Raw genomic sequence first — 26,190 nt, 5'->3', positions numbered from 1 at the left:
TGTTTTTGTTGCTTTAGCTTCCACTTTCTGGAAGCTAACGCGGATCCTAATAAAGAATAAAGAACAAAGATATGAATTCACACCAAAATAAAACCACTGGCATCTTCAAAGTGGCCATGTGGAAGTGGAGTCTACCTCCCAGGTCTAGGACACTGTATGATGGGGCACCGTCCTCTTGTGTTACCACCACGACTCTTGCTCCTCCTTGGGTGATAAGCCCTGAAAAGAAAGCAGACGGCTGCCCAAATGTCGATGCTGTCTCTATCATCGGTCAATGCTGACTTCAATGTCCCAAAACAGTAATACCACAAAGGTTAACTTCAAACTCTGAATCTGTACAATCACACATGTCAGTCACCATGCCAATGGTAAAGGAGGTCAGTGCACCACAGACCATAGTGGGTTATAAATGTGCCTCTCTACGGTAGATAGCAAATAGTAACATCCACTGCATGTGGCCTGAAAACCACCTTATGAAACCATTTGTGCTGCTGTATTCTTTCCGCGTTTAGGAGTTCTTGTATTAAGAGTTTATGAAAAAGCTGCCATCTGCAAGATTGATGACACATTCAAGTGTGTGTTCAAGTGGTGCCGTCTACACGCAGCAGTAACCGAAGTGTCATTTCAAGACCTGCCTGTGCAGCTGGTGTCTTTAACACCTGCCCTCAAGGTTTCCGTAGTGGGAGCTGGAGAGCCAACTACAAAAGGCAGAGGGGGGGCTCTGTAAAGACACACACAGTCCGTCCTTTGTCTCTGTGCCACCATGATCCACGCGTGCTGCATCCTATACGTCCTTTTGATGGTCACTCTCGCTGGTAAGAGATGAGGTTTCTTTTAAGACCAGAGAAGATTTTACTTTTTCTTCATTTTGGTTTAACGTATGCTATGCTTTTGAAAATTCATCAGGAGGAAATGGGGACTGTTTTGAATTAATGCGCTGGTTTTACCTTCTCATTTTTAGGGGCTTCTGAGAGTGGCATAGTAGGTGGTAAAGTTACAAAGCCTCATTCTAGACCCTACATGGCTTCACTCCAGTACCAAGGAAAACATTCATGTGGTGGGATCCTTATTCGGGAGGACTTCGTTCTCACTGCAGCGCACTGCCAAGAGTGAGTTTATTTTGCGTTCAAGCAGAATCAAAGCCTAACAATGTTTTGGACTGTAATATTTTTCAAATGACTTCATTTTTTGGTCTGTGATGTAATCTCAATTTACTGAAACTGAATTTGCGAATATACATTTCAAATGACTGGCACATTGTATTCGTTATGTAAAAAATTCCTAATTTGTTCCCTTTTTTTTTTGTCAGCTCTCAAACCATGACAGTGGTACTCGGAGCACATGACGTAACTAAGAAAGAGAAAAGTCAGCAACATATCAAAGTGGCCAAGTACTATCCATATCAAAAATTCGATGGAACAATCGACTATGACATTATGTTACTGAAGGTAAACAATAATCTGTGTGCATTGGGGTTAATGTGAACACTTAAGTTTCATTTTCTCAAGCCTTGGAGTTGAAGCTGCACTGTGTGATTTCACACTTTTGCACTGAAGCGCAGAGGAAATGAGGGTGTAAACCATTTAAACCGAAAGCTCAGCATCCTTAAAGATGAATTAAATACACATAAGCCTTACACAAGAAAATGACAAATGGAGCAAATGTTAACTGCTGTGATTTCCACTTCTCCTTCACAGTTGGAAAACAATGCAACACTGAATAAGTACGTGAAAACCATCGGACTACCAAAGAAAAATGGGAAAATCCCAGCGAAGATCAAATGTGTTGTTGCCGGCTGGGGTAAAACTGGACCCAATGAGTCTGCCTCACCTGTTCTGAAGGAAGCCACGGAGACGATTCAGTTCCCCTCTGAGTGCAATAAGATATGGCAAAAATATTTCACTTCTGCACGAATGATTTGCACCACATTTGGCAAAAAGGGAGGCGTTTGCCAGGTAATTACACAATGTTTGAGCAAACCAACAAATAGCCATTTAATACAACAACAATGCTGCTAACAAGAAAACTGTATTCACGAGGAACAAGTCTTTTCAGACTACTTAATCTATCTACTAAACCAACAAATATGCAACCAGTCACTGAATAATATATATATATATGTGTGTGTGTATACTTTTATTGATGAAAGTATTTTCACAGACTAAGTGTTTCTCTTGCCTTTTTCCTAGGGTGATTCTGGTGGACCAATCCTCTGCAACAATAAGGTTCAAGGTTTAACAGCTTTTACAAGGATAAATGAGTGTGATAATCCAAAGTACCCCCATGTCTTCACAAAAGTTAATTTCTACTCTGCCTGGATTAATGAAACGATGAAGAACTAAAAGTTGATTTATTCTGCCTTCTCTTCATGAGCTCATTAAATCATGTGGCTTAGTACAGAAATGAAAAATGAATTGTATTAGATTTGGAAATTTTTTGAAAAAATGCACTTTACTGCAAATTTCCTGCTATTTACATGATTATTGTTATTAGCTGCAGTATACACAAGTGAGACACAAGAGGTGGGTGGGGTGTTGAGTGAGCGTGACGGCTGACTCGTCGCATAAAATCCCGCAGCTGTGATCACACCGCAGACCACCGTCAGTCATAGTGCAGACTTTTGAAGTTGAACCGTTTTCTGTCTGTGAAACCAGTCATCTGCAGAAGAAGAAAAAAAGAAAAGGTGCAGTGAAAGGAATAGTTCCCCTTACATTTACAATTTAATCTATGTCAGTCAAGACTACGTTTTCACTTAGAAGTGAGAATTTCTTCAGCAGAACAATACAGTGCGGAACAACAGGGAATTTATTCATCGTAATTTTTGTTAAAACTAATAATAAATAACAATAAACTGTGCAACTCTCACCTGACTCGGATCTCTTGTGAAATACCTCTTCTCTATGACCTGTGAGGAGCATTAAGACGTCTTAACACACAACTCACATACAGTATGTACACTGAAAGAAGTAACATCATTTTGGGAATACTCATTTTGGGAGATATTCTCTTGATAGAGTTAATTATTTTAAAATGTGGTTGGCATTAAATTCCTTCACAACAAAGTGATGTCAGGGCACTTCCCATTTCTACAGAGCCATATGATTTAAGGATAGAAACAAGTAAAAGCATTTTTATGCACCGGTCGGTTTAGCTTCCATTTACTACACTTCTTTTATTGAGAAATTACTTAATTCCTATTTTAATACGTATATAATATATCAGTTCAATGTTTAAACATGATTTATTTATTCCCAAAGCTGCACAACAAAACATTTTTTTTTTTTAATTTCCTCTGACTATTGACATAAATTTCAATTCATGTTGTGAAGAAAATTCTCTCAGTTAAAATGTTTATGTACAATACATATTCTGTAAATGTAAACAAACTCTTCAATGTTTAAACCGTTGGGCCGGCTTTGGCTCAGTAGGTAGAGCGGGTTGTCCTTGAAACGAAGGCTCCCAGTGCAACTGGCACTGATGTGTAAATGCGCTTGCGTGAGCGAATAGGGGAATATGTCTCTGACTGTTAAAGCGCTTTGAGTACCTTTGAGTAGGTAAAAAAGCGCTATATAAGAGCAAGACCATTTCCCATTTCCCAAAAACTTCTTAATGTGCACTAAGTAACTTGAAAAAGTTCAAGTTGTCTCCTAGTTTACTGAGACATACATTATAAATGCTGGCCATTGTTAATGACACTTGTCCACATATGACATTTTCTCGGCATGAGGCGTGACTAAACAATGTGAAACTGAACCCGGGTTTCTCACCTTGTCAAAGAACCTGCTAAGTTTCACTGCGTTTGATGTGCCTGCAGCGAGGTATCTTGGGTTGGTACAGTCCTGGGAAAACAAAATGACACCTTAGCCACCAAACAATTTTTTTTTTTTTTTTTTTAACCAGGTGATAACTGACTTATATGTTCTGAGTGTGTGACTTATCATACAGTATCACCTCTCACATTGTTTAACAGTGAAACAAACCTGGTTGGTGAGACTGTGCCATTTGACGCTAACGTGTCACGCTAAGTGACAGAGATTTTAACATCAGAGAAGGCCACGCTCTACTTTGAGTCTTTTAGAGACAATAACCAGACTGAATAACCTGATAATTCCGATTATAGCAACTGTTAAATTTACACTTTCTTTCATATTTCTTAGATACAATATTATCTTATCTGGTCAGCCAGTACAAACAGTTCACTATTACTGTTCAAGTTATGCTTATTATTTTGTGTTACGTCCTATAAAATAAAAGATTAGTTTTCAAGGAGCTGAAGGTGAGAGCTCGCATTTGTGTGAAAATGTTGACCTACGAGATTGATCTCTTCTGCGTTGAAGTCTTCGGACAGGAAAGCCGTGCGGGTGAGTACTTCACTGCGTTTGTTTTCTGGAATTTGGTCAAACTTGGTTCCAATCAGCAGTAAAGGCACTGGGTTCTCAGCAAACTGCTCCCTGTCGTAGTCTCTGCAGCCGAAACATGATGAAAAGTTTCCAAAGAAGCAACATTTTAAGTAATTCGTCTATAAATCAAGGATTGGCAGCTGCGTCAGTGTGTAAACATCCGGCCTCTGTGAAAAACAAAGAAATGACCGTCTCCTCACCCATTTGACACGATGACGCCTGTCGGAGAGGAGTCCTTGTTCAAAGCTTCTAGTGACCAGCGGTAGAGGTTCTGAGAGGACTTCTTGTTCGTCAGATCATGTACCAATATAATTCCTAAAGGAATTCAAAAAATGTCTGAATATCAAACCTTGTGATTTCAAGAAGATGATAATATAAAATATACTTTACCATTAACTGAATTGTAGAAGACTGCTCTTGTGCTTTTGACACTGCTGGCGCTGCCAACAGATCCTCCCACATCCCAGAGTTCAATGTAGAAGGTTTTCTCCTCCGGCGTTCCCTCTTTATAGTCCTGAACCTTCAGTTGGATGATTATTTTGACACTTCAATTACTTAAATAGTTTAAAGCTACATATGCATGTAAATTGTGGCATATATTGTCAAGAAAGTATAATCTGATTTATTGATTTTGGTGTCAAGGATTGGTTTTTATGTTCAAATAAGAAGGTGTTTGGACTTGCTTACCCGTACATCCACAGAGCAGCCGACGGTCCAAGATGGATTTCCTAAAACTTGATTCTGGCATAGGAGATGGACCAAAGAAGACTTGCCCACCCCTGTAAATGACATGAAATTGAGACGGATGACTGACAATTTTGTAGAAATGAATATGACGGCATTCAGTGTTTTCGGTGTGTAATATTTAATTATATTTGGTAGATCACAGTAGCAGTTAGTTTTCAGCCAGCTTTAGTCTTTATGTTCAAAATAAATTATTTTGGTAATTTAATATGACATAGTTCGCTTCTGCACGTGTGATGCTGCATGTCAAATCTCATGTTATTCAAAAATCATGTTTGTGTGGTAAAGCAGATCATTGGATGACACCAGCTAATATGTTTTATGAGCTGTGGGTACCACTCTTTAATTCGGAAAATGATTTCAATTTCCACCTTAAGTGTCGACCTGTTGCCTAATAACTCGCTAAACAGTCGTCTTGTAGTCAGATGCATCACTTGTGTTGTCAGTGACCAAGTTGGACACACTGCAATAGCTACTGCTGCTACTGCCTCAAAAATATGCGTCGCTTGTGGGTGTTTATCGAGTTTATCTTTAAAATTACACATGACATGTTCAGGTTTAAAGAGCCACTGCAGCAGACTGACATGAGTTTCAGTGTTTCTATTCAAGGTTTAAGGGTTTGCGACCTAGGCAAGCACGAAACAGCATAAACAGATATTTTTACAACAAGAAGATACGTCTACACAAAGAGTAACGACTATGAAAACGATTAGTAGCTTACCGGAATCTCCCAAAACTAGCACTTTTACCCTGTCAAGTGAAGCCATTTCTGATGACAGTGTCCCGGAAGTGTCCCGGAAGACAACAATTACATTTCCGCTAGGAAATATTCTTTCTTTAATGTGATTGGTTTAAACAGAGAAACCGACGGTCTGAGATTCTATTGGTTGAACTTCACGTCAATCAAATATCTTCTGTTTCTATTGGCTACCAGGTGAAGGCGGGGCTTCGATGCGGTTCTGGGTTTTGCTTCCGGGGTTGTTTTCTCAAAGAGGGAAGCATGTTAGCTAAACATAGCGGCTTCAAGATTGTGTTGTGCATATGTGTCCACGGTGAAGTTTAGCCGTGTTTGTCCGAGACAACGTGAGCGTTGCTCTGCAATGACTTAAAGAAGCGGCGGATTTAGTTTTATGAGTGAAACAAAGTGCAGTATCGGGTAAGATTGGCTAACGGGCTTTCTACAAGGCAATTTCATGTTGACTGTAAAAGATGCGGAAACATCTTCTAGTTTATGATAAATATTGTGGTACACTAACAGTCAAAACGGCCATAACGTCTTTAAAGTATTTATACTATCTTGAACTGTAGTCAAAGCTAACTTGGGGTATTGTTTCTGTCATTGTTCGGCCAAGCTAACTAACGCTAAGCTAATAAAGTTGTCAGTTTTTTTTTTTAGTTTTGTTTAATGGGAAGAAACTTTAGTCCAGGTACCTGCATTCAATGTTTTAATTCATTGGGATGAATGTGTTTTCCATCTCCCTCTAAATACCAGCTAATCCTGCTCCTAAACTTCTGTTGTCTGACTGAAGCCTGTGGCACAGCATTGTTTCCTGATGTCTTCTGACTCAAATCTGTTGTCTCCACAGCCAAAGATGATTGAACCAGAGCTACTGACCGAGGTCCCCGCTGCACTGAAGCGTTTGGCCAAGCAGGTTGTGAGGGGTTTCTATGGTATCGAACATGCCCTGGCCCTGGACGTGCTGATCCGTAACCCCTGTGTGCGTGAGGAAGACATGCTGGAGCTGCTGAAGTTTGACCGCAAGCAGCTTCGCTCGGTGCTCAACACCCTGAAAGCAGACAAGTTCGTCAAGTGCCGCATGAGAGTGGAGACGGCTCCTGATGGAAAGACAACACGGCACAACTATTACTTCATCAACTACAGGTTTATGATTATTTTTTTGTTTGTTTGTTTGCATGCAACAGATAATGGACATTAACACAGCCTTTTTTTTCTTTTCTTTTCTCAGGGTACTGGTCAACGTGGTCAAGTATAAACTGGATCACATGCGAAGGCGCATTGAGACCGATGAGCGAGACAACACTAACCGGGCCTCCTTCCGCTGCCCCTGCTGCTTCTCCACCTTCACTGACCTAGAGGCCAACCAGCTTTTTGACCCAATGACAGGTACACTTTCTGCATCTCTGAAGCACACTAGTTGTTTTTGGTTGTAGGAATCTTGGGTTTAGTATTTATTATATAGTATTATGGCTAGATACATTTATATACCCACTATACCCACACTGAAATTGTATGTTTTTCTAATTTTTGAAGAATCACATTTTCAAGTTTCTATCCTCACCAATATAATCATTGTATGTCTACGCTAGCATCAGTAACATAGTATTTCAGCAAGTATTTTAACACTATGAACATCACTGGCTTCTTACACTGTAACTGGTAGTGGAGTGGTGTAACTGGGATCTGCTTCACTTTATAGAGGTTCAAACCTTAAAACAATCTCATGCCCTGAGATTTGCCTTCAACAGTATTCAAAAAAAAAAAAAAAAAATGAGTTGAGAGCAGTTTGTCTTTGTCTAAGCATTACACCTCTAGATGGCAGTGATGTCACATTTAACCAGAGTCTCTAATAACATGGTACATACAAAGTCTCTGATGTGACAAAAATACAATAAATACAATTTCACTTATTAAAATGACTGTCATCTTACATTATATGTGCATGCCTATTAAATTATTCAATATTGTTGATGGACCATAAGGATCTCCCGTTCTCTTTTATATTAGTGTAGTTCCTACTTCATGTGCCCAAAAAAAAAAGAAAAAATGGAATGACCTTTGTCCCTATTCATGTGTAGCAGCCATGCTGTGATGACAATCAATGTTGTATCGATGATTATTTTAAAGATGAAGAACTCTTCTGAGTTTGCTATTATCACTAGATGGATGCTAATTCAACCCTTAATTGAGGCTAAGTGGCCCATTATAAGCCAGCAGGCGAACGTTTTCTGCAAATTAACATTCTGCCAAGTCAAAGTCGTGTCAGTCTTGGCAGCGCCTGGATCGTGCGCCTTAAACGTCCGGCTCTGTGGCCTGACCTCTGCATTGAGGAGAAATCATAAGCGATTTCACTAATGGTTACAAAAAGTAGCAACAAGAAATCTGATTCTGCTTATCTTTCAGTCTGCATTATGTGTGTTTATCTTGTCTCTGTTTAGTCTGCTTATGAAGAAGGGACATAAATCTTTTATTAAGATTCTACGTTATTTGCCTCAGAAAAGACAGTAAAGAAATCTAATTGAGTACGGCCTCCTGGAAGGAATAATGTCTATTTTCTTTACCATTTGTTTTTGCAATTGAATAATTGAGCCATTTGAGCATGAGGGAGGGAACAGAGTCAACATCACCCACTAAGACCCACACACACAAATCCCTGTTGATATGACGCACTGGTTCCTGATTCACATTTATGTTATTAAAATGTGGTATCTGATCATCTTTTTAAACTTTGGTTAGCTATTGGGCCTAATGGAATCGTGTCATTCTTCCAATTTTGCTCACAGTAATTTGAAAGGATTAGTTGTTTTTACGCTATAGAACAAGAAAATGTATGTTTTCTGATAAATTAATCCTCATCACACGAGGATTAGACAAATGGGTCTTGGGTCTTAAGTCCCGTCTGCCGGCCAAAAATTAATTTAATCTTTTTAATCGAGCTGAAGGGTTCAACTTGTGCAATTTAAAAAAAAAAAAAAAGAAAATTGGAAGTGCAAATACAATAATCCTCCCCAGACATATCTGACGTGGAGTGAAGGTTCTCCTCTGGTCTGTAGTAAAGCGCTGTGATTTGCTTGGATTTTTCGTCTGTGTGCAGAACAAGTTGAAAACTCTCCAAGTTTACAAACTGATCAGTTTGGTCCAGAGCTAAGAGTGAAGATGCTCTTACTGCAGAGCTGGATGTCATGAGACCTGTTAATGACCTGTGAAGTGTCATGACTGTATTTGTTCAGCTACTGTTTTCCACAATCGTAACTGATAGCATTGAATCACTCTTTGTTCCTTGCGCTTAATCTATATCTGCTTTTATGTTTATAAGAAAAAAAAAAGGTACACTGAGTGCTAAACACTAAGCGAGATACAGCTCAACTGTTTATTATGAGTCCGCATCACTCTTAATTACCACAAACCATAGCACATAAGAACAAAGCGTATTAATGAATCTAAACTTATCAATTGGAAAAATTGAAGTACTCTGTCTGTAATGTGTGTGTCAATGATGTGCTGTACGTTGAATGTGAAAAATGCAATTAAACTCCTATTTTATATGACGCAATGGTGCTACAGAAGCATATTGTGCTTGTGATTATAATTTCGCATGCTCCGTATTTTTCTGGACAGCTCTATTTCACCAAACTATGCTCATTCATAAACTGCGCTAATTGTACAGACTTGACAGAATGAGGCGCTAATTGTCGGTCATCCAGCACTGTTGCTAGGCTACGCAGAGCTACACAAACTATTTAAAAAAAAAAATCCAATGTAATGAGCAAATATTTTTATTGCTATGCATTTTAATTGGCTGAACAGATGTGGGTTCATTATTATTTAACCTCCATACACTTAATGAATTGGAATTCATTGCCTTTATTTCTGTAATGAACTTTGCAGTTTGGCATTTTATCTTCATTTTCCAGCATTCTGAGTTAGACAAGAGTTAAAGGCACATAAGTACATAAAGTAAAATAGGGGTTAGTATTGGAGAATAGTGGCAGAATAGAATGGAATTCGTAGCTTTATAGGCAGTTTAGACACCTGTGTTTATTTGACACAGAAACTATGCGACATTGCAGATCATACACAGACCCAAGCTAAACTTCCCCAGAAGTGCTGTGATTGTTCTGCTGGATGGTAGCATTTTTCTGCTTTGGTATTTACGGCTGCTTCTCCGTCTCCGACTTCGACTCGTCTTTGGCGAAATTACAGCGAAAGTTTCGAATCTTCAAAGTCAAACAGGAAGTAGAAACGAAATTCAACCCGGCTGGCAGAAAAAAACACAGCGCCATCTAGCACTTTGTGTGGTGTTGTTACAGAGCGAGCCAGACTGACGAGCGCACTCTTAAAGAGCTTTTACTGTTGGAATGACCCCTCAAGTCGAAGTCTACAGCAAGTAATCATTTGATAGAGTCGTCAGCATCTTCGAAGTGACACATTCACAATCATCCAGCTGATTCCCGTGCACTTGTTCAGTCTCTTGTTTCACCAAATCTCGGTGGGTATCAGTTCTCGCTGTGGTGCAGTAACTCTGCCACCTGACACGGGCTGACAAAATGAATACCTGCAGCTCGCGTGCTGGTCTGACGGACCGGTTGCTTCTGCAGGGCCAGCAACACTCAGCGTGACCTCACGCGGATAGGAAATGACACTGCTCTTCCAGCTCATTCTGACCTGTAAAGGAGAGACAAAAGCCCACAGCTCTGAATTTTCACATTGCGCTAGTGCTGTGTGAATGCGTTAAGCCGTTTCATCTGACATGCTAGTTTGGGGAAAATGTTTTGTAGCTCTTTTCCCTCTACGTATCAGGACATGTAAGGTTGAAACAAGCACCAACGTTACAAGTTTTCTCAATACTGAGCAGGAGACTCATCGTGCCATTTTTTTTATTGTAGGAAGCATTTATGGATTTATCAAAATCCAGGCCACTGAGTCATTAGCCGCAAATTAGTTTCATTGTATTTGTTACTGTTTTCCATCCTATTTAGTTTCCTTACTCGCATTCATCTCCTCCCCCTCACACACTTTTATTTTCCCTCTCATACACACACAGACACAAAGCAGACATGGGGTCTGTGCTAATGCTGGAACGGCTCCCGTTACAGAAACTGAAATCAGCCAGAGAAGCAGATGGTCGAGCGTGCCCTTCGCTTACTGGTAGGAGGCATGAGGGTGTGTGCGCAGCGCACACAATTTCCCAAAGCCCTCGCAAGTATAATACAATTTATGAAATGATCCCCAGGGGAAAAAACATCATCACAGTGGAATAAACTAATTTCTGCTTACATCTGAGTAGATGCCCTGCTGGGTCATTGCTTTTGAATCCACACCGCAAACTGTTTCCCAACACGTGTAGCCCTCCGAGGTCCACATTAAGTTATTAAGTAACGGTCCAGGTAGACTGAGTATTAGTTTTTTTTTTCCCAAAAGTACAAGAAGGTAGTAGTTATTAGGTTGTTTTTATCTAGGCTAAAGATAATAGATGGCTTTACACTGGTGTCCTTCTTTTCTGTTCATCAAAGCCTGAGACAGTTTGAGCTCATACTGCACATCATTAATCCATACTTGAAACTCAAATGTTACCATGTTCTGACATAGTCTGCCAACATGTTAGTTTGGACTTTAGCTATTGCTGCATTTATTTGAGGAAGTATTGTAGACATCACTTGACCATTAGGCACCTTTTCTATGTGCAGCAATTGAACAATAGACGTTGTTACCCAGACACTTCTTAGCTGTAGCCGGCAATCTATAGATCACTAAATTGTCTTAATAGTGAAACAAAGGCAGGGTATTTTATGGTTAGCCTGAGATCTTTTTTTCGCCCACAGGAACCTTCCGCTGTACCTTCTGCCAAACGGAGGTAGAGGAGGACGAGTCCGTCTGTCCCGACGCCAGGACCCTGGTGGCTCGATTTAATGAGCAGATCGAGCCCATCTACGTGCTGCTACGTGAGACCGAAGACGTCAACTTGTCCCACGACCTGCTGGAGCCGGAACCTACGGAGATCCCCGCCCTCAAACAGAGGTGCGTTTCCAAGAAAGCCTCGCGGCTACGGGTCAATTATTATCACCTCAGCGTGGGTCGCGCCGGTGCTTCTGCGTCACATCCTGAGCTAGCCTTCCTGACAACAAGCAGGAGTTCACACCAGGATGTACAGCTTAAATCGTTTCTTTCGCAGGTTTACACACACCGATTTAGCTGTTGGTTTAGTTATTATGTGTTGTTTTTGAAAAAAAAATCATTATTTGTTGAATGTTTCCTCTAGCCGCGAACGTGCTGCAGCGTCCGGAGCAAACAACGCAGGCCCTCACCGCGAAGCCTGGTCCACCAAAGGGTCATCCTATGCTGACCTGTACACCCAGAATGTGGTCATCAGCATGGAGGAGCAGGACAGCCAGCAGAAGCAGGCCAGCGACGGCAAGGCACCCAAGGAGAGGCCCGTCTGGTTGACCCAGAGCACCGTGCAGGGTGCATACAGCGAGCCTGACATGCTCAAGAACCGTAAGTAGAGTGTTCCTGGCACCACTCACCGCTGCGTAAAAGTAAAAGCTTTTGATTTGCGTTTCGGACTCAGAGTCGCAGCGTTTGTATCAGTTTAAAGATAACCTCATTCTTGGTTGCAGGTTTGTTTACGCTCTTTGTATCATACACTGGTGTGGGCATCTTTTGATCCAAAATAGGAAGTTTCTAGGAGAGGATTCCTCCAAGGACACTTCCATAGTATATGTAGTAGCGACCTTTTAAAAGGTTTCCACAAATACGCTTGGCACCAAGGCTTTGACGCACGAAGGCTAGCTTGTAATTGAATTATTTATTAAAAACATACTTTTATCAGACAGGCTTTTTACCCTTATAAAGACACTAGAGTCACCACACTGAAGCCATCGAGCCTTAATAGATGTAAATGGGCCACCAGAAAAAAATAAAACCTCTTCCACACTATAAATATTAAACAGCCAGCTGCTGAAGATAAGTTCTGCCGTATTTATTTGCAATTGTCTTTCCGTTTCAAGTATATTCTCTGCCTTAATCTCGAGATCTCCCACTCTGTGAGTCATAGGACAATAAATTCAACATGGACTGGGCTCTCAGCTGACGTTTTCCCTGTGATCATAAATTGCGGCGCTTCACCGTGGTGGGACTTGTTGGACACACATGGCTTTTGAGAAAACGCCAGAACGGGGGTGAAATGGCCGCTAAAAAGGGCCGAACGCAGACACCACCATCTTTTCCTGCTCTTTTCTGACCTTTAATTTCAGTCCCTGTTCTCTTTGTAGTGGAGCCCGGCTGTTACGGGTCAGCCCAGGTTATCTCCCTCCGTCACGACGGTTCTTCAGCAAGCTTACATCTCACGCTCATGTCGTTTCTGCCCAAGGGCATGTGGCAATCAGACCTGGCCAGACTCCACTGAACCGTAATTGCTTAATTGAAATAATCAGGAACTTGATTAGTGTATGGCTGAGCATGGATCGCTCATTAATAAAATCCATTCTTGTGGAAATTGCATGAATTACGTCTTCCAAACGTCCTGTCTCCGAGGTGCGTCTGTCCGCCGGCCCCCGATCGAGCGCGAATAAGAGTTTAACCGGGGGAATGTGACCTGTGAAGCAGATGTGTCACAACTGGCTAAAGAGAAGAAATAGCAGCACCCCAGAGTCAGGACCCCATAGGCAGAAATTAACAATAATTAGATCGTATTCTGACCCACATGATATGTCGCATTTCGAAATTATAGTCGGCACCACCGAAGAATTTACATTTGAGTTTCAGATGATATGAAAGAGAATATCAGGAGAAGTGCAGGGACGATCCTCTGCACACATCACAGCCCACACTAACCGGCTCACATCACCCACTCCTGCCACTACCACTTGCGATAGCTTTGACGTCAGCAGGCACTTCTCATCTTTCAAATGGGCTGATCCGTACTGGATCTGCTGTATACTGGTCCAAAAATGTGTGGCTGCTTTTGTTGCAGGTGCCGAACACGCAGGCTTCCATTATGGCAAAATCTAGATTCTGAGATTGTCAAATCAGCTTTCCTGATGCTTACTGTCAGGTATTTAGGAAATGTGAATCCACACCCAAAAAAAACTCACATTATCATTTGTGTTTTCCTGAATTATTAGGTTTGGTGAGAGTTTTGTCTTTTGTTTGAATGGGTTATTCTTCTATTAATCAATATTTTCCGGTGTGTTTGTTATTTTGCTGTTCGCCTGCCCTGAAGCCAACAAGTTTTTTGGGGTTTTTAGCTTCAGAGTTGTTGTTGCTGGTTGGTCTCCAAAGAGGGACACTGTTTTGCTGGAGGCATCTCGTCTGACTCTTGTCTGTTTTCACACTAAAATTCTACCGTCGTGTTTCTGCTTTGTAGAGCTGATCACTTTTTTGGCCAATATTGGTCATTTAAAATGTCCAAGTATCATGCTGATACTTGGACATCTCTACAAATAAGGAGTGTAATAGTAATTTAGAATGGTGCAGTAGGCTGGATAAGGAGGATTTCATATATAATGTTAACGTTAATATCATTTCTTTGCTTTCAAAGATGGCGACATTGCACCCGGAGCCCAGGATGGAATGGCGGGACACGGAGTCGGTCAGGCAGATGAGAACGAGGAAGTGATACGCACTCTGCTCATCCACGAGAAGAGAGGCGCCGCAGGAGCAGGTGCTGCCAGTGGAGCTAGCGCCGCTGCCAGGAGCCTGACCGCGGCCAACGGCAGCGACTCGGACAGCGACACCAGTGAATCGGATGACAACTCCCCCGCGGGTCCTCCCCCTGCGGCGGCCGCTCATCGCCGGGCCAACGAGGACGACGAGGAAGAGGACGATGACGAGTTCGAGGAGGTGGGGGACGAGCCGATGGTGACGGTGGGAGGGCGACCGTTCTCGTACAGAGAGGTGAGCCAGAGGCCAGAGCTGGTGGAGCAGATGTCTGCGCAGGAGAAAGAGGCCTACATCGAAATGGGACGAAACCTCTTCCAAGACATGTACTTCTAAACGCACACTTAAAACTGTATGTACATACAAGTAGACGTAGCGAAACGATTGGATGGATGCTTCTGTCGGCGGGGATGTCTGACAACATGTTGGTGCCCTCAAAGGAAATAAGAAGTCGCTCTAGAAGTATTTATAGGGGGCTTCATTAAAAGAACCAAGGATATGCTTTGACAATGTTGCCAAAGTGATCACACATGTAGTATTTTTTCGAAGTATTTTTGAAAGTTACAAAACCAGGAGGGAGCTAGCTAGTAAGTGAGTGCCAATTACTATTATTTTTTTTGTTTAGTCTGTTTTTGTTTGATTTCATCTTTAAATTGATCGGCCTCTTGGGGATTATCTGATGGGCGGGATTCAGGAGAGGCCAGCTCTATACAGTGGGTTTTTTTTGTATCAGTCAGATCCTCTCTTCTTATTCCCCTTTTGGATGACAAATATAGACTACTGCCACCTGCTGGTGTGATGAGTTATTTCCTTTAACACAAGCGCAGAATCGATGTGCTCTCTGGTCGTCTGCTGCAGCCTCTGCGGTGCGTTTGAATACGACTTTTTGCTCCAGACACAAGGCGGTAGAACAGTTTTCCTTCGTTTCCTTCTTTAATGACAGTTTGGCACAGGTTACGTTTAAGCTGAGTTTTAAAAAGATCAGATTCTCGTGCAGTGGATGGGAGGAATACGCCTCCATTTTCGGCCACGCACCTGTTTACACACAAGCATAAATCTAATGCTTCAAGTTGGTTCTCATGTATTGCCATAAGTGCGCTGATTGCATTTTGGGCTGTCGGAACATGCCAAAAGATTTCTAAGCACATGGCAGTACTGGGACCGACGCACCAAGGAGGAGCCGAAGAAGCCGCTGCTGCTTTCACTGAGTGTGTAGACGAGTTCAGAAGCTGAACATTTTCTTCGTCTCTGGAACGAGTTAAGAGACTGGAATTAAAAGTCAAATACCGGAGAGAACGAAGATCTGGGTAAACAGTGAAACATTTGTTATTTTAAGCTTTCTGTAATAAAAAGATACCACAGAACAGGCATATACATGGACGTGTAATCGGTGCGTGGAGTCAAACTGATGACTGTTACAGCCTGATAAAAGTTCTCTAGACTCAGATTAAAGTATGAGCTCCACTAACACAACACAATTTGCAGGAAAACCTCACATTCACAGTATTCTTACATGAGGATGTGTTGGTTAAAATTTTAACATTTAACAAAAGATAAATTCCATTGTAATTATAGATGCTGTTTTTGTTTTGTTTTTTCCATATACCCTTTTGTGTGTTCCAAAGTGATTTTTGAAATTAAAACATTGACATTTTTTTGATGTTTGATTCAAATTTATAGTTTTACCTGTGGATTTAATACAGTCCCAAAAAAAATACTATTAAAAATTCTGCAACAATGAGCTGTAGATGAAGAAGAGAAACAACAACAAAAAAAGCATTTTATATCATCCCACTGCCTGGTCAAATCTTCTCAGCGAGACCTTTCCTGTCTTATCGGGTCTTGTCCAGGTGACATTATTTATTGAGGCACTTCCTACCGGGCAAACACAACCCACTTCTCCTCCAGATGGGTTCCAGCGGCGTATGGGCTATTTTGTTATGTCGTTTTCTAAATAATGCCTGCTTTGATGTAACCACAGTAACCTACGGCACCGGGTCACCTACTCATAATGGGACAAATGTCACCTCGGAGGCAAAGTCTGAACACTGGCGTGGGCCTGGCATTTGCACAAAGAAGGCCTTTTAAATAAAACGTCAAATGCTACACCTGTCATGGTGCGCACTGTAGTGAAATTTACCAGTCACTGACCGCATTGAGTAAAATAATAATAAAAAAAATTAATAGTGAATTATTCCCTGCAGCGATCAAGGATGTGAATTATTGTATATTTGTTTCAATGGTGTTTGATTTGTGTTACATTGAATAGTTATACTGCAGCATGATATGGCTCAGTGAGATTTATAGCATCCGGAGAAGCTATGGAAGCAGCGGTAAATCAGCGGAAATGTAAATATCCTATAATCTAGCCTTTACATTGCAGCCACCCACTAGAGGCTGCAATTGCATAATACACACACACACACACACACACACACACACACACACAGACACACACAGGATGTAAATTTACTACGTGAGTGCATCATCATTGCATCAATGAAGCATTTGATGAGACGGTGCTTTAGGCCAGTGGTCTCTGTTACGACCAAGCAACAACAACCAGTCATTGTGTGGCACCTTAAAGTGCACCATCATTCAGGGAGGGTCCAAAAAGCATTAACTTCTATCATGATATACTTTTCCACAACATGATGTAATTGGCTAAGTTGAGGCCTCCTGATTGCCATTAGAGTTAAGTGTCTTGTTGGCGCGTTTTAAAAATGATTCCGTTTCAAAGTAGACCTCAAGGAAAGATTTGTTCGGGGGTTGACTGGTGTGATTCACGAACCGTTTGGACGGAGCTCACCAGAACATTCAGTGGTAAGTTTCAACTGCGCACACAACGGCTTGATTCAGTTGTGAATGAATTCTGATGAATTTATCACTGTCGTAGAGTAAGCAAATCATTTCTGGTGTTCGGCTTGTGTCAGTGTTTGCATTCAGGTTTCGGTTCACCATAATTACGGTGCCTTCAGTCTTAACAGATCCTTATTCGAGATATCTGTTTTATTTCCCAGTAAATCACCATTTGTTTCCTTAATTGTTTGTTTGTCTGTTGGCTAACAGACAATTGCTGTATGTGCTGTCTATGTACTCAAATCAGGTTTCAGGTGTCCTTGCTCCACCCTGCTTCCCATATTTGGAAGGTTCCCACTGAAAGAGAAGGTGCTGACCAGAAGGCCCCATCCAGACCTGGCTTTTTGAGTAATCCGATTGCAAGTGACCATCTTAAAATACAGGTATGAACTTGAGTTGAGCCGGATACTCGGCTGAAACGAGTATCCTGTACGGATCGAGCACTTTTGAGTGTTATACGGGTAATACGAGTCAGTATCTGTGCTTGGATTGAATGAAAATCCTCATTGGTTATCTGACTGTGTCTGTGTTCTGTGATAGGCGCGGCACGGCGCCCCTCCCCTACACACATACACATGTGTTGCTGTGTCCCGCTCTGCTCACTCTGACACACAACAGATCTCTGTCTCAAAGGTTAACGGTCTTTTCCGTTAACGTTTAGAGTTTCTTCAGCTTCAGGTTTGTACTTATCAACCAGTGGAGTTCTTGTAAACGTGGGTTCGTTCGGACGTAGTGCAGATTAATGCGACTCGCGTTGCGTCTCTGCCAGATTTTTTTTTTTTTTCGTTTTTTAACCGTTGGCTGGCTCTAACCAGTTTTTACATTTTACTTGGTTATTGCAACAGCATGTGTTGTATTCATTGTTGCAACACTTGTTCTGTAAATAGCTTGTTTGCTATCGTGATCTAAACCACAATTTCTGATCAACCCATATTAATTGCATGCGTAAAATAACATACCGGTTAAAGCCCCGCCCATTTCAACAAAACCCAACCCACTTCCGGGTACGATAGTTCGTATGGTTAACAGATACAGATAATGCTGTACTCGCTCATCCCTAGTATGAACACACCTGGAATGCATTTTACTGATCGGATCTCGGGCCACATTTGGACGTGTTCTTGGACTCATTTGCAAGTAGTGATAAATTATCACCTGAAAGGGAAAAAAGCACCTAAGTGATGTTTATGCATTAGTAATGATCGACTTTTAAAATATTTTGTCCTTGTAGCCTCTAACCAGGTATAATAGGTATAACCAGGTATAATCTGAGCCTTGTGCAGGCGTCTAAGATTACTAACATCGGGTCTGAGATCAACAAATAACGTACTGTGTGTTCTTCCATTGCGTGAGAGAGACTTGTCACCTTGCGTCATTCTCCCAAGTCTTGATGTCGTGGCTCCCACTCAACAATTAGTGCAGCTGTTACGATATTCAACAGCGACCCAAATGATACAAACTCTTAATACGCCATTCATACGGTTACTAAACGTATCTGGGGCGTGAGGAAAGAAACATTGAAATTTCCACTGGCAAAAAAGGCTCAGGGAGGCAGAAATCCCTGATTTAAATACGAATAAAAGAGTTTAGACATCTTTTTCATAGCAAGCTTGTTAAATAAACAGTATCTTGTCTCAAAGCTTAAATTTTAGCCTGCGTATAGAAGAAAAGCCCATGAGTAATGGCTTCTCCTGGATAAATGAGCCTTCCAAGACGTGTGGACCTGCGGGGACCAGTCATAGGAACTGTGACATGTCTCACGTGTGTACCATTATCACATCAAGTCTGCACCAGTTCTGTGCTTAGAGAGAATAGAGCATGTGACGAGACGGTGCTTTGGGCCAGTGGTCTCTGCTACGACAAAGGAAGAAATGTCAGATGAACGGCGGCCTCTAAAATATGGAGCAATCCAGATGGTTGCATCTGCTCTTCTTATATTAGTGTCATCTTCTCCTGATGAAAATTAGAAATGGGCACATATACAGAACAACCATGCAGGACATTCACATCATGTAACAACTTGCACCAACACCGTTGCTAGCTAGCTGTATGGGATGCTGCTCTCAGTGGAAGAAGTCGTGAATCCACAGTCGTCAGTGACAAAGGCCAAAACGTCCCAACTAAGAGAGAGGAGGACCACATTGTGGCGTCTGTCATATGTCTTCAGTTTCTATCAAACGGAGCCACAATGCCAGCTTAGCTAAACCCCTTTCACAATGCAGCACTGGGAGAAGCCTGCTCTCTGCTTCATATATTCACCTCACTCAACAGCCCCAATCTGTCTATCCAAAGAGGTTACACATCCATCCGGGGAGTCGCAGAGATGTTTTCCCAGCTGACGGATATTCTATTCAAAGGAGCGACCTGTCTGTGGATGCAGTGAAAGAAGTGCCCACCTCTCCTATCACTCTACTGAGCCAGCCCCTTCAGCACATGCTTCTCTGGTATTAAACACAGATGTTTAGGATTTACACGGGGCGGGGGGCACAGCTGCTGCAGCTGTCTCACGCAAGATTTCGGTCCGTGTTTCCCCACGATTATCCCCAGCGCTTTTCTGATGCCATGATGCCCTCACATGTGTGAGTCACCGTTCTCCATGCTGGAAGCAATAAAGACTCGGCACAGGGGATGTTTACTTTCTCAAAGTGACACGAGAGTCTGCTGGCCAACTCTAGCTTAAAGAAATAGGAAGATGGCTCACTCATTTCAGGTGAATTGCATCAAAACGTTTGGTTTATTATATATCAATGCTTCTGTGATTATTTAATCAGATAATGATGATGTAAATAGTGTTGTATATAGGTATTCACAATAGAAATTCTTTTAGATCAATTTGTTTTAATTTTACTTTTACTGTATGGTCTATCAAAAAAAGCCAATTCAGTTCTAATGGTTAAGGTTTAAATAGACCCCTTCACGGTTTGTAAACAGTGTGACGTTTTTTTTGAGGGGCGGGGCTTAACTGGATGCAACACATCTCAAACACTATATCTGGAAAACTGCAATTAGCACATTTGATTCTTTGGCAAAAATGGATGAGCACATTTTAAAGAATATACTAATACAGTCGTTCCCCTGTGAGTGTTATTTTAAAAACTTCACTCTGACTGATTGGATGACATTCACTGACCCCTACACTCTCATTCACTTGATGGACAATTTGACCTAAGGAGGACACGGAGGGAGCGAAGTCTAGTCTGTCTTTATCAAGTGAAGCCTCTCCAACAAAGATATTACAAGAAGTAAGTGGAAACACTGTGGAGGGTAAAGTAGTAAATGCAACTTCCGCTAGGACACCCCTGAAACACACAACTAACGCTGCTTTAGCTTGCAGTTAGCATTAGCTAAAACGTGTAACAAGAATCCCCTAAATAAGGATTAGCTTAATGTAATTTGTCAAATTCTCCATCCGGTGAGTGATGGACGATTTGTGGAGAGTAACGTAGCAAATGCAACTTCTGCTTGGACACGCCTAGCAGTTAGCATTAGCTTTAACATGTAATGAGAATACCCTTAATAATGTTTAACTAATTAATTCAAATTAATTCATTTTAGTCTAACCCACAACATTTTCTAGGCTGACGCTGATGATGCATTACATGTTAATGTGACTTGATAAAAAGTGCGTGTTGATTGTCTCACTCCAATCTTTTCTTTTTATCGGTAAGGCCAAATCAAAGTTGTCTCCGACTGACAGAGGCTGGTATGTCATAAAATTTCAAGTTGGTGTTTTTGATTTTTTCGGTTTTATCAACAAAAATTACAGCAAGGCGACATTTTCATGATTGGAAGTGACAGTGTTCCTCAAGCTTCCCTCTGTTTTACCTCCAGCTAACATCGTGACGCCACAGTGACGCAGGCCATGAAGGAACCTCTGTGGGTGTGATCCATCAGAAACTCACACGACTAGGTGTCGTTAACAACCAGATACTTCCCTGTAGAGAGGCTCAGTTCTTGAGTTGTGAATGTGGGTTAAACTTCATGGAGGCAGAACAGGGGTGGAACTTCTCCACCGGCCCCTTAGTTGCCCTTTTTTTTAAGCTTGTTTTATGGATACATTGTCACCTGGATGACAGAGATTCTTCTCAGACTTACTGTATGGTCTCACATCTGAACTGTGCCAAAAAGAACCAGTTTGCAACTAAATAAGGGGCAATTGGTGAATATCGTAGAGCACCCCGCAGCTAAATCAACCCCCCAAAAAACAGCAAAATGTTAAAAGAGTATTGAAAGTTGGAAAAAATATTGTAATTAAAAATTTGTCAGGTTGCCTGAGACATTGGTTCCAGATGAAGGCTAATGCTGCTCCATGTCTACTCTTTAACTAGTGTGTAATGTGTAATTAGGCCACTGTTTGCTAACAAGTGAGCCGTGACTCCGTTGTCTGTACTGCAGGCCAGAGATTAATGAAAACAGCTCTAAGGAGATTGCAACTGCTGGAGCACCTGCTGCCTGAGTCACTCTCTCCGGTAATATTTTGTATCTTCAGTTTAGCTTTTTGCATTACATTCACCTGAGCCATGTGCTGCACAAACCTAAAATTTCCATTTGTTTTGTTGTGAAATACATACAAGCCATACAGGACTGTACTTGGCAAGCATACAACTAGCATTGTGTGCCTAAAAAATAGTGTTTGTTGTGATTACTCTGTACACTGTACATCATTTGTGAAACAAACATCCTGTTCGTCTTGCTTTGGGGCAGCAGTAGTCGTACACAGCGTTCATCAGATTCTGTGTAAAAGCTAAAGAAAAGAAAAACATCCCCTGGACGTATTGAAATCGGGTGAAAATGTCAAGCTCTGGAGAGGAGCCTAGTGGGGTCTCACACCTCTGGGGTAACCCTACAAGCCCATACATTGCTTTTAAGTTGAGAGGATGGACACCTGTAGGGCAGATCCTCAAAGGTCAGGATGAAAACAGGACCTGGCCTCATTAAAACATCCCCCGCCCTTCATGACGGCTCAATTAAAAACCTAACCTCACGCTGTTCCATTGATCTGCCAAGGCAAGTCTGAGTGTGGGTTACGGGGAGGGTGAAGGGAGCTCTGCAGGGAATCCGCAAAGCTGCAAAAAAAAAAAAAAAAAAAATGAGAAGATCAGGTAGGCTGTGGCTTAGCGAGAGGTGCTAATGGATTGTTGTGCTTTAATGAGTTTGAACATGATCATCATCTCTCCTGACGCGCTCATTTATTTATTTATTTCCCTTTCTGTTTCTCCTCCCTGCACTTTACGCATCGATCGGGGTGCGGATATTCAAACGCGCGTGAGCTCGGTCGTTTGTGAAGGAGAGGGAATAATTTAACAAAGAGGGAATTAAGGCCGACATCCAAAGAGAGGGCGGCATTTCACTGGGACGCGGATTCGGGAGGGCGTGCTCGTGTAGCGGTGTGTTTGTGTGCAGGTGGAGTCGCAAACACAGGTTGTAGTGAGCGATGCTCCACGAGGTGTTCCTGAGAAGATTACATAAGGATTGATTGATTGCAGGCGTCCCTGTCACTCCTCATCCAATAAAGGCCAAAGATTAACGACTTCAAGATCGACCCCGTTTGTCTCACTGTCACTGAGCGCGCCGTTCTCTTTGATCACCCACTACCGAGACTATTTAATCTATCCGTCATGTAAGGAGGTGTGGAAGAAACATCTAATGACAGATTAAAGGAGTGGTGTTGATCTACTACCTGGAATTCCCCTACATGTATCAATACGTAGATATTTAAATAGCACCGTTGCAGGAGACGCACCGTTGCAGCTGTGCACGATTCAGTATGGCTGAAATATTGTTGCAGACTTGCAAATCTAATTCTGTCAACCAACCATACATGCAAGAGACATGTGCCTTTCTCCACTCCACTTATGTTCAACCCAGGTAGATTTCAGCAGCACTGACGGGCTGTGGCGTGGGGATCCCCTCCACCCAGGGACAGCCTGGACTCTCCCTTACACCGCATTTCTCAAACCAAATGGAACAAAGCAGGAGTTCACAGCCCCAATGCATTAACCACTCTGATTTGCTTTGCTGTGTCTACTTACTAACATGCTCACAATAGCAGTGCTTATTATAACCTGTTCATCATGTTCACCACCTTAGTTTAATGTGTCTGCCGGTTACTAATTGGCGCTGAATATAAACAGAGATGTCAGGAATGCCATTAGCTTGTCAGGTATTCCACACCAAAGCATTCCCATATATATTTTTTCATTAAATTATTGTATGATTCATTGTTTATAATTTCATGGTCGACCATTCCTAGTTATCCCCCCCTTTCTCTTCCCATACTTCTAGGACTAACTATACCAGTTATCATTGTTATATTCCAGAAAAATCTACAGTCTTTATATCTGTTTGGATTCGTCACCTGAGACCCACAAATATGTGACTATTTCCCTGGGCAGACGAAACATTTGAGCTGCTGCTTGCTCTAGAGGCGAGGTTCAAGAGGTAAGTCCAAGATCAACGGGGGACCACTGTGAAGGCTGAAAACAATGCCGAAATGGTCACCACACTCAGGTTGGCCACGCTGCGACGCTCACTCCGACGATCACAAATGCTCACCTTTATTAAGCAGCTGTTAACCTTTAGCAGAAGCATTTCACATCTGTTTTGAAAAGAAAGGGCCGTCATTCGCCTCATTTATTCGTGAGAGTCGCCACAGTGCTCCATACCAGCTGAGGACAGTAATTCTTCTGGGGAGGCGTTCTTGTCAAGTGTGATGTACAGCGTGGGCCTCCTTACACATGGTATTAATGCCAATCACGCATCGCAAATGAGAGTAAAGTGCAGGTGTGTTGTTATATTAATAGTTTTGGGTCGGAGGAATTTTCAAACTCACAAATGATTTATATATATAGTACTGACATCATTAGATACTGATTATGTTGTCACTTAGGGTCCAACTCAGGGTAATTGTAAAATAATCAGCAACATTTGTTTGGTCATTATTAATGATTATAATTTCCCGCACGCTTAACAGTATTTCTCCCATTAGAAATAGATTTTTCTTCAGTAGCGTTTAAATATTTACGCAAAATGTGTCCGTTCACAATGCTGTCGGCTTTCTGCGTTTTGCCATTACCCCTAGGAATGCACAAAATCCATATATCAATATCAGATATTGCTAAAACACCATCTTCCTGAAAGTGGATTCTTGCGTGACAAGAATTTAAGAGGATTTTGGGATCTCGCAAGACGAGACTTTAAATGGAAACGCGTTCAAATTGTACTTGATCAAAATTTCAGGAATTTAAAATTTTTATTTTAAAACTGTGACGGAAAAGCAGCTATTAATGCAAGACAAAGTTTCATTCCATGCATGCAGACGCATACAAATAAAGACAGAACACATCCTGATGCACATGTTGGACCCCGAAAGAACAAAATCTAAAGGCTGAACCACTAAACGCTGCACATAACTCACAGAGTGTGTATGCATGTTTGTCATCTCTCGTGACATCCCAGAAGACCTTGCAGCCTGATGAGGGTGGAAGAGCGCGGTTGATCAATAATTGCTGATGAAACAGCTGCATTTCTAACCCCACACCTGCTGCTGTTTGTCACTGTGCATCACTGTTCCTGCCCGTCATTCGCCGGCGCCCATGGGAGCTGGTTTGAGTGGACTATTGACCTCTGATCTTTGGGCCTTTATCCATGGGGAACTGGGATTGTCACTCAGCCCCGCTCTAGTATTTGAGTGATTTTAGCGTCCTGCTCCATTGCTGAATCTCTTGTTCAAATTATCCTCAAAATATGGCCACATAGCAGCTGATGTGTAGCAGTTTTTCCTAATAAGCTCTGCAGCCGTAGTATCGTACACGGCGACGCCATCTCCTCCTCCCCCTCGTGCTGCCTTCCTCCACAGAGACCTTGTAATAACCGGGGAGCCTCCCAGTCGCTGTTAACCTGCACCTCTCCTCCACTCACCCTCACTGAGTTTCCTTACACCAGCCGGTCACATGATCCAGCCACGCACTTCAGCTGTCTCTAATTCTCTTATCAACCTCCTTTGGAGCTTGCCTCCTCGGTCTGCGGAGTATCTAGAGGGCAGGTTTCACTACGTGTTTGCCAGGTTGTCCGCGGTGCCACAGCGTGTTATCTGTCTGACTCCTGCCTGTCGCCTGTGTCCTGGCCGTCCTGTCTGCCATCCTTTATCACCTGTCCCTTCTGTTGATCTTTGATTTAGCGAGCTGCCTTCATCCCAGCAGGTCAAGGTCTGCTCCCGCTCTCGCTTTGCCAACAGGAAGCGTTAAAATGTCCGTGTTTACTGTCCGTGCTGTTAGAGTTACAACGCACCTCACACAGTCGGGCGACAACCTTGTTGTTGCCGTGTTGGGACTGGTTTAATCCATCGAGATAGAGTGCTCGGCTGAGCAATATTACCCAGTTGATGGACACCTGTCATCCTTTCCGACTGATAAGACCGTAACATTTCAGTTTGTTGCTTTGTCACTGCCGGCAGTTTGTCCCGGGGATGCTGTTGTAGCATACTTAGACTTTCCATATTGTTTTGTTGTGGCATACAAATGCAGCGGCTTCTGGAGCCGAGAGAGAAAGAGAGCGCCGTGTTTCTAGTGTTAGTTATGCTTTATAAATGGTGAAAATGTCTTACAGGGCTGTCAGTTTTAAGCCTAGCGTGGCCCTGAAATCACTGAGACTGAGATCAAAAACAAGTGAGAACCTTCATGCTGCCTGAGAGACAATCGGCTTTGATGATTGAGCTGGCTGTGAGAGCCCGAGTAAAATCTCGCTATTCTCTCTAGCTGAAATAGCTATTAAAATATTCATGAGCAATGG

At 42.2% G+C, this 26,190-nt stretch overlaps 3 protein-coding genes across 4 annotated transcripts; 2 read left to right on the top strand and 1 right to left on the bottom strand.

Moving 5' to 3' along the window:
• The first annotated feature begins 509 nt into the window (after nt 1–509).
• LOC125018283 (granzyme B-like) lies at nt 510–2,865 on the top strand. The gene is made up of 5 exons (XM_047602092.1): nt 510–815; nt 962–1,109; nt 1,310–1,448; nt 1,698–1,955; nt 2,190–2,865. The coding sequence occupies exons 1-5, from the start codon at nt 764–766 to the stop codon at nt 2,340–2,342; spliced, it is 750 nt and encodes a 249-aa protein (XP_047458048.1). The 5' UTR covers nt 510–763; the 3' UTR covers nt 2,343–2,865.
• Nucleotides 2,334–5,944, bottom strand: rabl3 (RAB, member of RAS oncogene family-like 3). Of its 2 annotated transcripts, XM_047602094.1 has the most exons (9): nt 5,866–5,944; nt 5,088–5,179; nt 4,791–4,920; nt 4,601–4,715; nt 4,313–4,463; nt 3,768–3,839; nt 2,867–2,905; nt 2,599–2,658; nt 2,334–2,544 (listed from the first exon to the last, which is right to left on the bottom strand). In XM_047602094.1, exons 1-8 carry the CDS (start codon nt 5,909–5,911, stop codon nt 2,602–2,604), a joined length of 702 nt encoding a protein of 233 aa, XP_047458050.1. In that variant the 5' UTR covers nt 5,912–5,944; the 3' UTR covers nt 2,334–2,544; nt 2,599–2,601. The 2 variants fall into 2 exon arrangements, with proteins under 2 accessions (XP_047458050.1, XP_047458049.1); XM_047602093.1 differs by having other exon boundaries at nt 2,334–2,658.
• Nucleotides 5,945–6,106: 162 nt separating this feature from the next.
• gtf2e1 (general transcription factor IIE, polypeptide 1, alpha) lies at nt 6,107–16,195 on the top strand. Its single transcript, XM_047601551.1, has 6 exons — nt 6,107–6,300; nt 6,731–7,026; nt 7,112–7,269; nt 11,706–11,901; nt 12,143–12,378; nt 14,423–16,195. Exons 2-6 carry the CDS (start codon nt 6,737–6,739, stop codon nt 14,875–14,877), a joined length of 1,335 nt encoding a protein of 444 aa, XP_047457507.1. The 5' UTR covers nt 6,107–6,300; nt 6,731–6,736; the 3' UTR covers nt 14,878–16,195.
• Nucleotides 16,196–26,190: the final 9,995 nt, after the last annotated feature.

Source organism: Mugil cephalus, chromosome 12, assembly GCF_022458985.1.
Source record: "Mugil cephalus isolate CIBA_MC_2020 chromosome 12, CIBA_Mcephalus_1.1, whole genome shotgun sequence".
NCBI classification, from domain to species: Eukaryota; Metazoa; Chordata; class Actinopteri; order Mugiliformes; family Mugilidae; genus Mugil; species Mugil cephalus.
The sequence above is the reverse complement of the archived record's forward strand: the minus strand, read 5'-3'. Positions and strand labels throughout refer to the sequence as shown.

Bases quoted from the DNA above. Each gene is read 5' to 3' on its own strand.
- LOC125018283 (XM_047602092.1), top strand. From the start codon at position 764: ATGATCCACGCGTGCTGCATCCTATACGTCCTTTTGATGGTCACTCTC. The intron at 1,449-1,697 runs GTAAACAATAAT...TCTCCTTCACAG, and splicing joins ATGACATTATGTTACTGAAG to TTGGAAAACAATGCAACACT. The intron at 1,956-2,189 runs GTAATTACACAA...CCTTTTTCCTAG, and splicing joins AAAAGGGAGGCGTTTGCCAG to GGTGATTCTGGTGGACCAAT.
- gtf2e1 (XM_047601551.1), top strand. From the start codon at position 6,737: ATGATTGAACCAGAGCTACTGACCGAGGTCCCCGCTGCACTGAAGCGT. The intron at 7,270-11,705 runs GTACACTTTCTG...TTTCGCCCACAG, and splicing joins GCTTTTTGACCCAATGACAG to GAACCTTCCGCTGTACCTTC. The intron at 12,379-14,422 runs GTAAGTAGAGTG...TTGCTTTCAAAG, and splicing joins GCCTGACATGCTCAAGAACC to ATGGCGACATTGCACCCGGA.
- rabl3 (XM_047602093.1), bottom strand. From the start codon at position 5,911: ATGGCTTCACTTGACAGGGTAAAAGTGCTAGTTTTGGGAGATTCCG. The intron at 4,921-5,087 runs GTAAGCAAGTCC...ATCCAACTGAAG, and splicing joins GCTGCTCTGTGGATGTACGG to GTTCAGGACTATAAAGAGGG. The intron at 4,464-4,600 runs GTGAGGAGACGG...TTTCGGCTGCAG, and splicing joins GGCGTCATCGTGTCAAATGG to AGACTACGACAGGGAGCAGT.